Source organism: Microtus oregoni, unplaced genomic scaffold (genome assembly GCF_018167655.1).
Source record: "Microtus oregoni isolate MIOR12 unplaced genomic scaffold, Mior012 000057F_ref0000458, whole genome shotgun sequence".
Taxonomy (NCBI): domain Eukaryota; kingdom Metazoa; phylum Chordata; class Mammalia; order Rodentia; family Cricetidae; genus Microtus; species Microtus oregoni.
Genome location: NW_024543833.1, coordinates 11,282,102 through 11,296,587, shown reverse-complemented (window position 1 = coordinate 11,296,587; position 14,486 = coordinate 11,282,102). Strand labels below are relative to the sequence as shown.

The 14,486-nt window shown below is 45.9% G+C and overlaps 1 protein-coding gene across 1 annotated transcript in view; it reads right to left on the bottom strand.

The window, feature by feature from the left end:
- Positions 1–7,958, bottom strand: part of LOC121438737 (ferrochelatase, mitochondrial) — a 33,065-nt gene extending 25,107 nt beyond the window's left edge. The window contains exons 1-2 of the mRNA XM_041639103.1: positions 7,823–7,958; positions 2,188–2,311 (exon numbers count right to left, since the gene is read on the bottom strand). Of these exons, the coding sequence (XP_041495037.1) occupies positions 2,188–2,311; positions 7,823–7,889 (191 nt within the window). The 5' untranslated portion in view covers positions 7,890–7,958. The remainder of the gene's footprint in view (positions 1–2,187; positions 2,312–7,822) is intronic.
- Between the last annotated feature and the right edge of the window lie 6,528 nt (positions 7,959–14,486).

The window sequence follows — 14,486 nt, the reverse complement described above, 5'->3', positions numbered from 1 at the left end:
GCAGCATTTATCCCTCTCTGCCTCCCGAGTGCAGATTAAAATTTGGCCGGCCACCTCACAATCCTGCCACCATGACGGACTGTACCCGCAAACTGTGAGCAGGAAGAAAACCTTCTTTATGTTGGTTTTGCAAGGTATCTTGTAACAGCAACAAGAAAAACAACTAAAACAACATAGAAAATATAAATATATGGTGACAGTAGAAAAACCTGTAAAATAATACGCATAGCAGTGTTTACATGTCAGTAAGTACATATGAGTAGGTAACAAAACATTAGATGTAAGGTTACTATGACTTTTATGTCCTCCTTCCACCTGAATTTCCTATTGTTTTATATAAATGTTACATAAAATTACTTAATAGAACCTAACCCTTATACTTTTATTTAATTTTAACAATTAATATATTTATATTATATTATTTTATTTATATTATTGACTTTTGTCACTACAAAATAAAGCAATTGTTGTTTGAAAGAAAATGCCCCCCAAAGGGAGAGTCACTATTAGAAGGTGTGGCTTTGTTGGAGGAAGAATGCCACTGTAGAGGCAGGTTTTGAGGTCTCATGTATATCAAGTCATGGCCCATGTGGCCTGAGAGTCAAGATGCAGGACACTCGGCTACTTCTCCAGCACCACATCTGCCTGCACACCACCATGTCGCACCATGATGATAGTGGACTAAACCTCTGAAACTGTAAGCCACCCAAATAAATGTTCTTCCTTTATAAGAGCTGCCATGGTCATGGTGTCTCTTCACAGCACTAGGAACCCTAAGACAGCAATGAAATCATTTTTCTTCCAGGTAAAGAGCAGCAAAGGAGATGGTGCTGCCTAAAAAATAAACCTAAAAACAAAGTAACAACCAAACTCCTGATAAAAAGCCTATGGACTCCTAAGGTAGTACAGAGTATTAATTCTTCCACTCATACTAACAGTTTTTCCAAGTTTTGAGGGACCACAGAGTACACAAGGTGCCATGTCCTGGTTGGCATGCCACGAGCCCAAGACGCCTGTGCTTCCTACCCTACCCACTGACGACATCTTCTAGGAAGACAGAGATGAGAGGAAAGGACTTGGGACCTGTCCCTAATTCCATATCCTAAATCAACCTGTTTCTTAGCCTTCAGTCAATAAAATATCACAATGAGATATCACAAGGGAAAGTAACAAACACAAAATGCAAACATACATTCACATAGCTGTTCATGCTGGTTCGAGAATGTCCCCCATAAGCTGGGGCATTTGGGTACTTGGTCCCTGAGTGGTGGCACTGTTTGGACAGGTTTAACAGGTGTAGCTTTGCTGGATGAAGTATGTCACTGGAGCTGGGCCTCCAGACTGGTTCAAAGACTCACACTACTCCCAGTTAGCTTTCTCTGCTTCTTGTTTGTGGTGCAGGATGTGCGCTCTCTGATGCTGCTCCAGCCTCTGTAACCCTCTGGAACTGTAAGCCCAAATACACTCTTCTATAAGTTGTGTTTTATCACCGCAACAGAAAGGTAACTAATAAACTAATATACAGTTCTAGAATGGCGTCTTGTCTGGCAGGAAAGTCATGACGTCATCTAATTACAGCTACGTTCCTTCTTAGATCCGAACAACTTCCCCGTATAAAACCTGCTCTTCTGTATCACAGACGAGGTCCTGTGGGCATCTGTGGCTTCTGCTGCTGAAGAGAACACTCAGCTACACCGTGGCTACAGAACTGCCACCCACCCATAAATACCAAGAGGAAAGTACACTCTATTTCCTTAATAAAGTACAAACCATAAAATGTCATTGATAATATGCTCACTATGTTAAAAGCAAAAGATAATGATAGAATCTCCTCGAGAAGTTCTTGATAGGTTAGCTACTTTATGTCCTATACAAGGCATACATTTTATAAGCATAAATATATTCAGTTCATACACACAGGTTTTCAGTATGCATACAGTTGATTTCATATATGACATATACTAGGGCCACATTCTTATGTGACTGAAGACTACCTTTAATTGTATGTCCTTTATTAGTCCTTAAACCCATTATTTAGCAGCTGTTAAAAGGAAACCAAGAAAAGAACATACATTGATAATAAATACATTGCACTTTCCCAGTTCCTCTCCCACTAGGTTGCTTGAACCCGCTTGCGTTTGTCATAATAGAAAACAAAAAGAAAGCCTTAGCTGAGCCTAAAGTTACCTCTTTTCTGGTTGAGCTTGAGGTTTTGCAGATTTGGCGTGATGCACTTTCTCTGTGGCTGCTGCTGCCGCTGCACCCGACTGGCACCTCCACGGCTGACAGGCCCTCGAGCTGCCATGCGCCACTGTGACAAAATTAAAGTGCTAGCATGAAATCTAGTTGGAAAGTAATTTCTTCTCAAGGGGTCCTCAGGGCATAATTGCTAGCTTTAAATTTTAAAACAGTACCACGGCAGAGGTGACTTCCCCAGAATCTCTGTAGGCAGGTAAAACACGGAGGACTCCTTTCTCTAGTGGGCTGGGGTGCAGGTTCCTTCTCCCAGGGTGGCGTAATCTTTTTAGAAGGCACACACAGCTTCTCACCCTGCCCTGGCTGCAAATTTTGCTCAGATCTCATCCCTTGAACCTCTGCTCACTCAGAATCTTTCCACCCGTGGGACAGAGCTGATCATGGGGAAGGTGAGGAACTACTAACATAGGGTTATTTAGAGTAGAAACTGAGCCCAGTTCCCAACTAACTGTCGATCCAGTTTCTGTCTTCAAGCCTTCTGGGATTTGGGTCTCGAGCGATGGGAATCCCAGAATCGCCCTGTGCTCTGATAATAAGAAAGGGCAGGAATGCACCCACGAGATATAGAATAGCTCAGAACCCAATACTCTGCATAACAGACCAGGTTCCCTGGGCCGATAACTCAAGCATTTCCTCCCCCCTAAGCTCCACAGCTAATTCCAGAGTCTATGCAGCTCCCTCCCTGCATCTCTCCTCCACAGGGCAGACCATCCAGATAAGCAGCTGGTGGCCTTCAAGGTGGCCAAGGGGTAGTAGGAAAGAGCTGCTGGTGGGAAGAGAAGCAAGAAAGCTTGAGGGTCAACATTTGCCTCTTCTCTGCAGGGGTTTAGGAGAGTTCAAGACTTCATCCCTCCAGGCGGTTAGAAGGGTCTATCGGTTAGGGACAGGACTTGCTATTCTATGTGCAATACACACGGCCCTGTGTGTACCCTTGACCTGGGCTCCACAAGAGTAGGCGGTGGTCCAGGAAAAGAACTGAACCAAGGAGTACATGTGCCATACTGAGTTGTAACATGAAGTATTGGTCCTTCCATAATCGTAAAACTAAACTGAAACCACAAGTTAGAACTGAGGAAGATAATAAGAACAGTGGTGGCTACTGTGTGGCCTCCTCCTTCTGTCTCCTAACACCGGGTTAGAAACTAGTCTGGGACCAGTCATCTTCTGCCTGGATTCTCCTCTAAGCGCCCTGATGAGGGCAAAGTTCAGGCTGGATCAAATAGGTCTGACCTAAGTTCAGCTCTCCCCTTTGTAGCAGTGTGACCTGGGTCAGACTATGATCCTTTTTTTTATTTATTTATTTATTAAGGATTTCTGCCTCCTCCCCGCAACCGCTTCCCATTTCCCTCCCCCTCCCCCGATCAAGTCCCCCTCCCTCATCTGCTCAAAGAGCAATCAGGGTTCCCTGATCTGTGGGGAGCCCAAGGACCACCCACCTCTATCCAGGTCTCCTAAGGTGAGCATCCAAACTGCCTAGGCTCCCCCAAAGCCAGTACGTGCAGTAGGATAAAAAACCCACTGCGATCTTATAGAGCCTTATCTCCCCCTCTGTATCACAATGAACTCAGAGGATTTAAAAATCAAGAGAGGCACTCTGTAGCATCTGCCATGTGGCAGGGGCTACTACAATATTAGTATAATAGTTTCATTTGGAAGCTTCTAGAGAAAGCAAGCATGCCTGCTCTAACTTCTTTAAATCACCCAAATGGGAACCAAATAAAAGGAAATGGGACTCCCAGGTCACCTAGACTTCTTTCTATCCAGATAGTACACATTCACAAGCTGGTGCATGTCTGTAACCAGAGCACTCAGTGAGCTGAGGCAGGAGGATCTTTAGTTTGAGACCATCTGGGGTTTGAGCCTGATCTTGCCACAAAACCAATAAATAAAAGCAGACGGCGCACAATCCCAGCAGAGCCCACTACACGAGCTTACGCTGGGGAGGCCTTACTAAATCAAGGCAGAGTGGAAAGATGGATGTTAAGAAGCTCAGTTCCACTCAGATGAGCCTCAAACAACCTGCACCCCTGTTTCAGACAAGTTTAATCATGAACTGCACGGTGAGATTTAACCAGGGATTCAATCACGTGCAACGTCTCCAAGTCCCTGCAAGAACAAAATTCCATCAGACCCTATGGGGTATGAGGATAGAATTCTAACTGATGGTCATAAATAGGATTCTTTCTGTGAACCTAACAAAAGGAAAGGTGGGGTAGGACTAGATTCCCCAGCTAGTGTAGTACCGTTTCCTAGTACAAGTCAGGCCTTTGCGTTTCTGGCTGACCAAATTTTGGTACTGATAAGGGATCCTTCCTACTGTGACTCAGGATTAACATACCTATCAAGGACATCTTAAAACATCCCTCTCTGGACTGGGCTATTAGAGATACTGAAGGCACAAGGAGCAGGTGGTCAGAGAAGATTACAGAGGAGGAGAGTATGCTCAAGGTGTTATATGCTTGTATGAATATGTCACAGAGAAACCTATACAAACTGCACAAATTACATATACTAACTAAAATTAAATAGGATCCCACACTATCTTAGAATCAGGGACTGTGGGAGTAGGGGGACTTGCCTTCCAGTTGTGGACAGTTATTCTGATTTTTGTTGTCCCAATAGAATAGGAAAAGGACTGTCACCATCTCCCACCCAACACTGTCCTGTATGGCCATGGTAGGAGAACTTACAGAAACAATGCAATTTCTGAACCATTAAAAATTAAATATATTGGGACTGGAGAACTCAGGGGTTAATAGCACTGGCTACTCTTGCAGAGGACCTGCGTTCAGTACCTAGCACCCACATCTGGTAGCTTAGAAACAACTGTACCCCAGTTCCAGATCTCATGCCTTATCCCCACACACAATTAAAAAACAACAACTTTAAAGCCAGGTGGTGGTGGTTTATGCCTTTAATCCCAGCACTCGGGAGGCAGAGGCCAGGCAGATCTCTGTAAATTCGAGGCCAGCCTGGTCTACAGGAGCTAGTTCCAGGATAGGCTCAAAAACCAACAGAGAAAACCTGTCTTGAAAAGAAAAAAAAAACAAAACTTTGAGCATATCATGAAAAAATTTCCATGCATGGCTGCTGTTACATATATTGCAAAAAAGAAGCAGAAGATGTTATGGATGTGTATATGTATCTTAAGCCTAAAAAAAAAAGATGGGGATTTGGAGAGATGGCTCAGTGGTTGACACACTTGCTGCTCTTGCAGAGAACACAAGATTGGTTAGCACTCATTGGGTAGCTCACAAATACCTGTACTTCAGCTCCAAAAGGGATTGGACCCCTCTGGCCTCTGCAGCAATCTGTAGTCATATGCACTACCCATACACAGATGAAATTGAACAGCAAATCATTGAATGCATAATAAACTACAATTTTGTATATTGGAAAATTTACAAGACAAAATAAGAAGTGATCATGAAAGATAAAAGTTTAATTTCTGCATAAAATCTTAAAAACCCAAATTACAAAACCAAAAAAAGAAAACATGCATAAATCTAATAGAATTCTTGAATAAGAAAATACAGAACTCTCTCTTTGTGTGTGTGTGTGTGTGAGTGTGTGTGAGTGTGTGTGTGTGTGTGTGTGTGTGTGTGGTGTATGACACACTGGAGGAAGCATCTTACTACTTCTAAAAGGTAAAAACATAGAACATAAAACTGTTTTTTCCAGTTTCATTTTCAGAATTCAGTTGCAGAAAAACACAGTTTTCTCTTAGCTAATATTAATCTTTTCCTGTCCACCAAAATGATAAAAAGTACTGTAATACCGTCTTAAAAAACTGGCGTGTGAGCAGTTAACCCAGAAACTCACAACTAGCTAAAGTGCACAGCCACAAATGGTGACATCTCAGCCCCTACCCACAAAAGGCTGAGGGGACACAGCAGACAAGGGAGCAGAAGCACTGTAAGAGCCAGACACTGCAAAGAACTAGGGCAAAACCTGGATGGGTCAAGACTGCTATCCTCCAGACCTCATTGCCTCTGTGGTTGCTGCATAAGATTTGCACCAGATCAAGCCAGTCAACGGTCCATCACGGTGTGTGGAGGGGCTCCTGAGCCCCAACCTAGCTAAGGAGCTAATCAATGGCTGCTGGAGAGGGAAGGCTTAGGTTCTTTTGTAAGGAATGGCTCCTGATAGGTCGACCATGCAATGGTTCTCAATCTGTGGGTTGCAGCCCCTTGGGAGTCAAACAACCCTTTCACGGGGTCACCTAAGACCATTGGAAAACAGATATTTACATTGCAATTCTTAACAGTAGCAAAATTACAGTTATGAAGTAGCAACAAAAATAATTTTACGGTGGGGTGGGCGGGGTGGGGGGAATCACCCAGCATAAGGAACTGTACTAAAGGCTGCAAAGTTAGGAAGGTTGAGAACCACTACTCTAGCGGGTGACTCCAAACCCGTGGGTATTTGGGTAGCATAAATTGGATTTACAAGTTAAGGGTGGGGGAGAGAAGACAGGAAGTTGGTGGGGAGTGGGCATGAATCTGGAAGGAGTTAGGGGAAAGAGCTGGAGGCGAATATGATCAAAATAAATTGTTTGCACAGATGAAGTTCTCAAGGAATAAAAACTATTTTTTTTCCAAAGCATTGGATCCTGTAACACAGCTGGAGCCGAGATAAATTGTGGTCTCTGAATCCTCTCATTCGGTTACTTCTGACTTACACCAAAAAAAAATTTTTCTCCTATTATTTCATGACCTCCAGTCTTGGGTCTGCTAGACTTTCTTGGCCACAGGAAAGATGGTGAAGGATTAATTTGGTACTTCCTTTACTGGCCCGTCCTTATCTTAAAGATAATACCTTTTGTTTCCCAGTGTCCTAAGGGAGCTGATCTTCAATGTACCTTATTGTCTTCTAACAAAGGCACTTGCAATAACGTGTGGATGCTCGGAGTATATTTTCTCTACCTGAAGTAGATGCCAAACTGACAAATTAGGAAACTCCTTTGAAATGGGTCAGGTCTAGTCATCATTCAAATTCGTTAAATGAGTGTCTAAAGCCCAAGTCTTTTACATCAGTTAACTGAGGAGCTCTCTGCTGCCTAGTTCACACGCGTCCTAATCTTCACAGCAAATAAGCGAGTTTGGCGAGATTGGGACCCTGGCTCAAAGTGTCCTTGCTCAATTCGACCCAACTGAGTGTGTCCCACCCAGGGTCCCACCAGCTCATCTAGTGGGCACACACATTAGCGAGGTGTACCAGCAACACTTGAGATCTCACTTATTGTCTAAATATCCCACGCAAAACTCTAGTCCGTACGTCCCCACAGTGGGTCCTTCTACCCAGAAGCCATGGCATTGGCCTGGGCGGAGCAGCAGTGGACACCATGAACGTCACCAGCAGAGAGCGAACTGCAAGGCAGATGCCAACAGTAATTAATGATGACAACGACTCCTGAATCTCTAGGTGTCGTGTCCTTTAGAGACCTTCCCTCCGGTAACTACTAATTCCATCTACTACTCGAGGCCCCCAGCTGACCCGGGCGACTCGAACCCGCGGCTTCCCGGCCGCTCCTAGCATTTGCGATCGCAGACACAACCCCACTTACGCGGCTCGCGGAGTAGCGAGCCCGCAGCCCGCAGGGCCGCAGCCAGGTTGGCGCCGGCAGAAAGCATTTCCGGGACGGCCAGGGATCCTCGGCAGCGGCGAAACAGCTAGGCCCGGCGAGCGCCTACCCGGCTGCGCTCGGCAAAAGCTCCGGCACATTCGCCAGGCGATAGGGGCGGGGCCAGCAGGAGTCCGCCCTAGGGGTGTGGTCAGGGGCGGGGCTTGCAGGCCCGACTGGCCAGGTGCTGCTGGCTGGAAGCTGGGACAAGCCGAGGGATTGTGGCTTGGATCCTGCCACCAGGGATCAGCGCACCCGAGTCCCTCTAGGTCCCCGTGCTATCACGGGACCCGCTAGGTCTGCAGCGCCGGAGGACCTTTCAGTCTGCCATCCTGGACGAAACTGGAACGGCAGCCACGACTCAGCAAAAAGACTTTCTGGACGTTTCCATACTGTCCTTAGGCTTCTGCCTCCCTTTCCCAGTTTGGTTGCTTCAATACTTTATCACAGTGTAGACCCTTTCAGCTTGTTTCCAGAGCAAAAAGAGAGAGTGTGGGAGGGTGTGTGTGTGTGTGTGTGCGTGTGTATGTGTATGTGTGTGTGTGCTTTCTTCGATCACCTTTCTGCAGCAGAGTTTAAGATAAAGGAACCAGCTTAACATTGCTGGTGTGGGGGCATTAGGAAGGGTGGAGGTCAGGAAGGCAGATGCAGACCCGATTAGGAAGGGGCTATGGGGAGACAAAATAAGCAGAACAGACAGAACATTTTGAAAGACAGAGTGCACTAGGCAGAGAGAACGGTAGGGTAAGGCTGATGGAACAAGTCCTCGTGGAGGCTTAGGGGACGGATGGGAGGAAGGGAAGGAGAGAGAATGAAGAAGGAAGACAGGAGTCCAGATAAACCTGACCACTGGTGGCTAAAATCTGAGCTCTTGGCTTTACTAGTTTATTGTGTTTCTAAGATGGATGTAAAATGTAAATGTATTACAATTCATGTAACTGACAGGATTGCCTCCATGTGCATTCCCCCCTTGGGACTGAGGACTGAGCCCAGAGCCTCACACACGCTAGGCCTGTCTCTTTTTACATCTCATTTTGTGTCAGGGTTTTGTAAGTTGCCAGGGCAGGCCTTAAACTTGCTATTTTCCTGCATCAGCCTCCCCAGTAGCTGATCTTGCAATACTGAGCCATCAGACCAAGTCCTTTGGCAATTTTTGATTTCAAAAATCAAATGGTACTAGAGATTGCCCTGTACAGAGCCTGCGGGAAATTTAGGGGATAGAGGCAGATAAGGCAGAGACTGGTTTCTTGAGGGGGCTGCTTCCTTTCTTATGAGAAGGTGGAGGTGAGGGAAAATACCTGCACAGGAACAAACATCTAGACAAAACATTAACAGAAATGGGAGGACCCAGGGCTCTTAGAAAACACGAGTCTAGCCTAACCCCTGAACACCCATCATTACAAGGTGACCTTTATGGTCATCTAAAGCTTCTCTAAAGTTCATCTAGAAAATGAACTACAGAGGCTCCACAACACCCTCGGAAATGCTGTGCTCGATGACGCAGGGGCGAGGCCACAGGTCTGGTCTGTGAGCTGTCTCTTCTGTCACCTCTGGGAGGCCCTGAAGGAGTCATTCCGCCACCCTGGGTGCTGAGCACTCCTGCTAGAAGGAGATAACAGGGGTTTCTGGCCCCTCCCAGAGACGCGCTAATGATTAGTGATGAGACGAAATGCTGCCACTTCCCTCAAAATCTCCAGCTGAGACAGCCACATTTTATGTGTGACCAGAAAGCAGAAAAGAATTGACAAAAATGTTTTATTCCAGACATTAATCCAACATCATTTCAAAAAAATGAACGAGCACGATTTCTTTCATTTTATTTGTTTACTGACTGAAAAACTCAAAATTTTCTGTGCACAAAGCTTCTTGATGGACATATTGGGGATTCGTGGGTTCTAAAAAGACGGCAAAACTTGGGCTGGTGTGAAGCGGTTCAGCAGGTAAAGTGCTGGCTGTACAGACCCGAGCACCTCCAATTCCTGGAATCCACGATGGAAGGGAAGCAGCAGCTCCTGAGAGCTGTCCTCTGTCCTCCACACATGTACCACAGCACTGAGTGAGAACACACACCAGAAACAGAAAACAAGCAAATCTTTGTGATCTTGAGCTATTTTTGTAATCTGTGTCTACGCAGGCCTTGAACCTGTCACCTTTCTGCCTCGGCATCCCCAGTAGCTGGAATTATAGGCCTGCCTGAGTCACCAGGCTGAGCCCTTTTGCTAATTCTTGACTCTGGTAACAAAAACAGTATTTGTTTAGGTTGCCCTTATATCAAATATAACAGCTTCCAAGTGAATGGTTTATTATGATGATGATGATGATGATGATGATGAAATAAAAGCAGACAAAATGAATGTACTTCATATGATTTCTATGTAAAGCTGTGCAGTGGTGGTGCATGCCTTTAATCCCCAGATCTCAGGAGGCAGAGGCAAGTGGATCTTTTGAGTTCGAGGTCAGCCTGATCTACAGAGAGAGTTTCAGGGCTGACAGAAAAAAAAGCAGGTGTATTTTGCTTTTTTATTTTCTTGAGACAGTGCCTCCTCCAGGCCACATGGGCCTTGAACTTACTATGTAGCTGAGACAATCCTGAACTCATTGGTCCTCTGGCTTCCGCCATTTAAGCATTTGGATTACAAGCACATACTACCACACTTCAAAAAGTTCCTGCTGGGCCTAGTGCATGCATTTTTAATCCCAGCACTCGGGAGCAGAGGCAGGCAGAGCTCTGTGAGTTTGAGGCCAGCCTGGTCTACATAGTGATTCCAGGACAGGACAGCCAGAGCTATATAGAGAGATCCTGTCTCAAGAAACCAAAAACAAACAAAATACATAGTTCTTAGCCCAGAAGTTGTGAACTCCGGATTCAGGGTTACACAGAACATTTTACAAAGGGTTTGAAAGGTTAAAGAAGTGAGATTTATAGATATTTGCATATACATATAGAATACTTCTCCTCTCCCTAATGAGATTTACATAGATTTGCATATATATGCTTCCCCTCCCCCCCCCCACCAGCTTGCGTTTTAAGCAAAATTCTATACCAATTCCATTAGAAAACAGAAGGCTGAAAGATACAGGCTTTGTGTTGACTGAGATAAGCCGCCAGGGAGAAGATTTGTCTGAGCCCCTGTGACTTAATTAGTGAATAAGCACTCGCCTGTCACAGACAACACTCTGGAGTTCAGCCTGGAGTTCTAAATAAAATGAATTTGTTGGTTTCAGCTCAGTGCTTCAGGGAAGGGGGGACTCCCCTAATTCATTATTTGCAGTGATTGGCACTTCTGAGCTACACAAACTAAATTTATATAACTCCACTCAGTCTCCTTAATCAGAAAAAGACTGGGGGAAGGGCTTCCGCGTGAGAGAAACAGCAGTTCCACGTGACAAATGGGGAGCCTGGAATCATCACTCAGAGAAGTCTGAGCCATTGTCCTCACAATTAAGACCTAAGCCACCGAATCTGGACCCAACTGCAGCATGCTTTGCCTAAACTACAAGGAAGACTGTCCGGAGTCCACCTGTGCTCACACTCACCGAGTGTGTCCACAGTGAGAAGTGCTGCCCCAGGTAATATGGGGGATAAAAGTGTGAAAAGGTTCTAAAGGAACTTGTATGTACGTGCAAGTAGCTCGTTTACGAGACAAGGATAAGGCAGAGCCACTGCCAAACACCTAATGTACGGAACAGAACGATAATCGGAACCCACATGGAACGAACATTCTAGGTCACTGAGGCAGCTGTCTATGAAAAACACAAGAATTCACAACATAAAGACAGGTCATGGCTAGGGGCCAAGGAAGAAAGCAAAGAAGGCAGAGGAATGCAGAGAGGCCGGAACTGCAACTTTCCGTAGACGCAGTCTGGCGTGAATTCTGCCAAGGTGAAACAGGAACAGGAAGACCTCTCTCTGCAAGTGAAACCTGAGCAGGGGTTCCTGAAGCTTCCATGAGGAAGCGAGCAGCAAGGATGGGGACCCCTTTGAAGCCTGCATTAGTTTCCTTTGTCAGTGGGACGTCTCAAAATTTTGCTGTTTTTTTTTTTTTTTTTTTTTTTTTTTTTTAACTCTGGAATTTAGAAACCTTCCATTAAGGTATCAACAGGGCCACAAGCCCCCTGTCCATCCTGGTCACTTCCTATCTTCTGGTAAAGTGACCGACAGGGCTTTGAATACCTGTTATACTGGAACCAACTAACCCCATAGTCCAATTTGAGTACATAGGTAAAGACGCTTATTTCCAAATAAATACATATATGCAGGATCTGGGAGTTAGGACATCAGCTTCTTTTAGGGGTCATGAGAGACCTGCAAGGAGGTCTTGTGGCCTAAGCAGAGTGAGGCTTGAGGTGAGGTGAAACCAAGGCTTCTTGATGGAACAGGGCTTTGCAGGTGGTGAGGGGTCTTTGGCATGGCCTTCTGAACTGCCTTCCTGCAGCACTGACACACATGAGTTCCTAAGAGTTCCTTTTCTCAGTCACAAGGACAAAATGGGAGCACCTGGACTGACATTAAGCCAGGAGGTGGGAGCTCACACCTTCAGTTCTAGAACTCCTGAGGCAGAGGCAGGCAGAACTCTTAGGAGTTCGTGGCCAGCCTAGTCTACAGAGCTAGTTCCAGGACAGCCAGGGCTACATAGAGAAACCGTGCCTCGAAACAAAACAAAACAAACAAGACACACACCACACACACTACATGACTAAACACAGTATTTCTTCCCACGACTTATCACTTTTTGTGAGCTCCTATTTGTAAGGTGCCTTTGTCCCCATTTCCACACTGGCAAAAGGGTGTCCACAGAGCCTGTCTGTGTCCTCTTGCCAGCAGCCCAGGGATGTCCCGAGTCTTAAGCAGACTGATGTTATTTTCTTGGCGTCAGTCTTGCTCTTTGAAGGTGTGTAAATTTGCAATTCCCTCTTCCCAGGAGGCTTTTACTCCCTCCCAGAACTGTGCAAACCCCAAGCTCCTTTTGCTACGGGCTAGAGAGCCTGCTTTCTGGAATTTTCTACAGAAGAGCCAGGCATCTGAGTCCCCTAGCTCCACCATCCTGCTTTTATGTGGATGCCCTGGAAGATATGTTCGTCTGTAAGCAGCAGAGCAGCACACTTAGGATGTGTGCACTGGTCTACGGATGCTCCGCTTAAAGTCCCTCAGCGTTTTCGCTGGGGTCAGTTCTTACCCAGCCCCAACTCTAACCTAATAGCTTTGGCTTTGATGCTACCTCCTCCACCCCTTCCCGCAATTTTGTCTCGCAGAGCTGTCCTTTTCACATTCAGCTAAGAGAGGAAGCATTAAATGTATCCAATGAATCTATTTACAGTGGGGGACAAAGGGGTGAGCAGAAGTTTCACTTCAGGCTCAGAGGGCTACAGAATGCTCACCCGAGGCCTATTAGAATTTACAAGAGGAACTGTCAGCATGGCAGACTTGAGCAGCTGAGGCAGGACTGCCTTAAGTAGCAAGGCCCTGTCTCAAAACACAAACCACAGAAATGATTTTACAAGAGAAGACTGGAACATGCTGAGCCTGAGGAGATACTGGCGACAGGCAGGACACACAGGGAAAAGACAAGCCCTGTCTTTAATGATTCCTCCATGATTGTCCCGTCTCCACGAGCATGCAGCCCTTCGTGATCATCTAAAGACTGTCCAAAACTAACAGTCCGAGGTCCATTTACTCAATGCTGCACCCTACCCCCATTCTAATACCTTGACGCCAAAGCAAACAGAACAAAGACATTCTCGAAACTTACCAGGTATGAGCCTGTGACTACACAAAACGGAACAGACCAACTCTTTGGTCTTGCGACATCCTGTTCGGATACTGGAGAGACAGCATTCTGCCATCATCAGTCACCTAAACTCCCTTGCCTAAAGATAAAAGGAGCTGGAGACACATCCCCTAGACGTGGTCTTTCAGGACCCAAGCTCTTACTTGTCTTCGGTTTGCTTCCTTCCCAACAACCTGTCCTTGAGTCACTGGACTCTTCCTGAGCAAGTCATCAGACGCAGGATTTTAACCATAGCTGTAAGGAACGTTAGCCTAGTTCTTGGCTCATCCCCACCTTTGCCAAAGGAATTGCTGATTTTTAAAAAGAGGGTCTCCACTGAACGTCTAGACCCTGCCAATCACTGACTCACTCACTAAGCACACTCTTTGAAAGGTGATCCCACCTTATTCCTCAGAGGAGGGAAACACCTGTGCAGAGGACCCGAGTTGCCTGAGGCTGCAGAGCCAGGGCAAGGCTGGTGTTTGAACCCAGGTGTGCCAGTGTTCCCAAAGTGGGGGCTGTTCCATTCTTCCAAAATACAACTCAAAAGATAAAATGCTAACAGGGGCAGGAGCCAGAGAGCACGCGCGGAGTTCACGGCCAGCATCATGAATTTATCAGCATGGAGGACCACAGCTGAGAACCTAGGAATTCAGATTGAAAGCCGAGCTGGGATGCACCATGGAAATTCCATTCAATAACCACAGTCCTAGGACAAAGCCTTTCAGATTCCCAAGACCCACTTAGCCGTCACCTACAATCTTTAATTTTCATACATTTACTACATTCGTCTTCATTCCTTGCCAACCTGCGCTACTCAACAGCTAATGATAGCATGT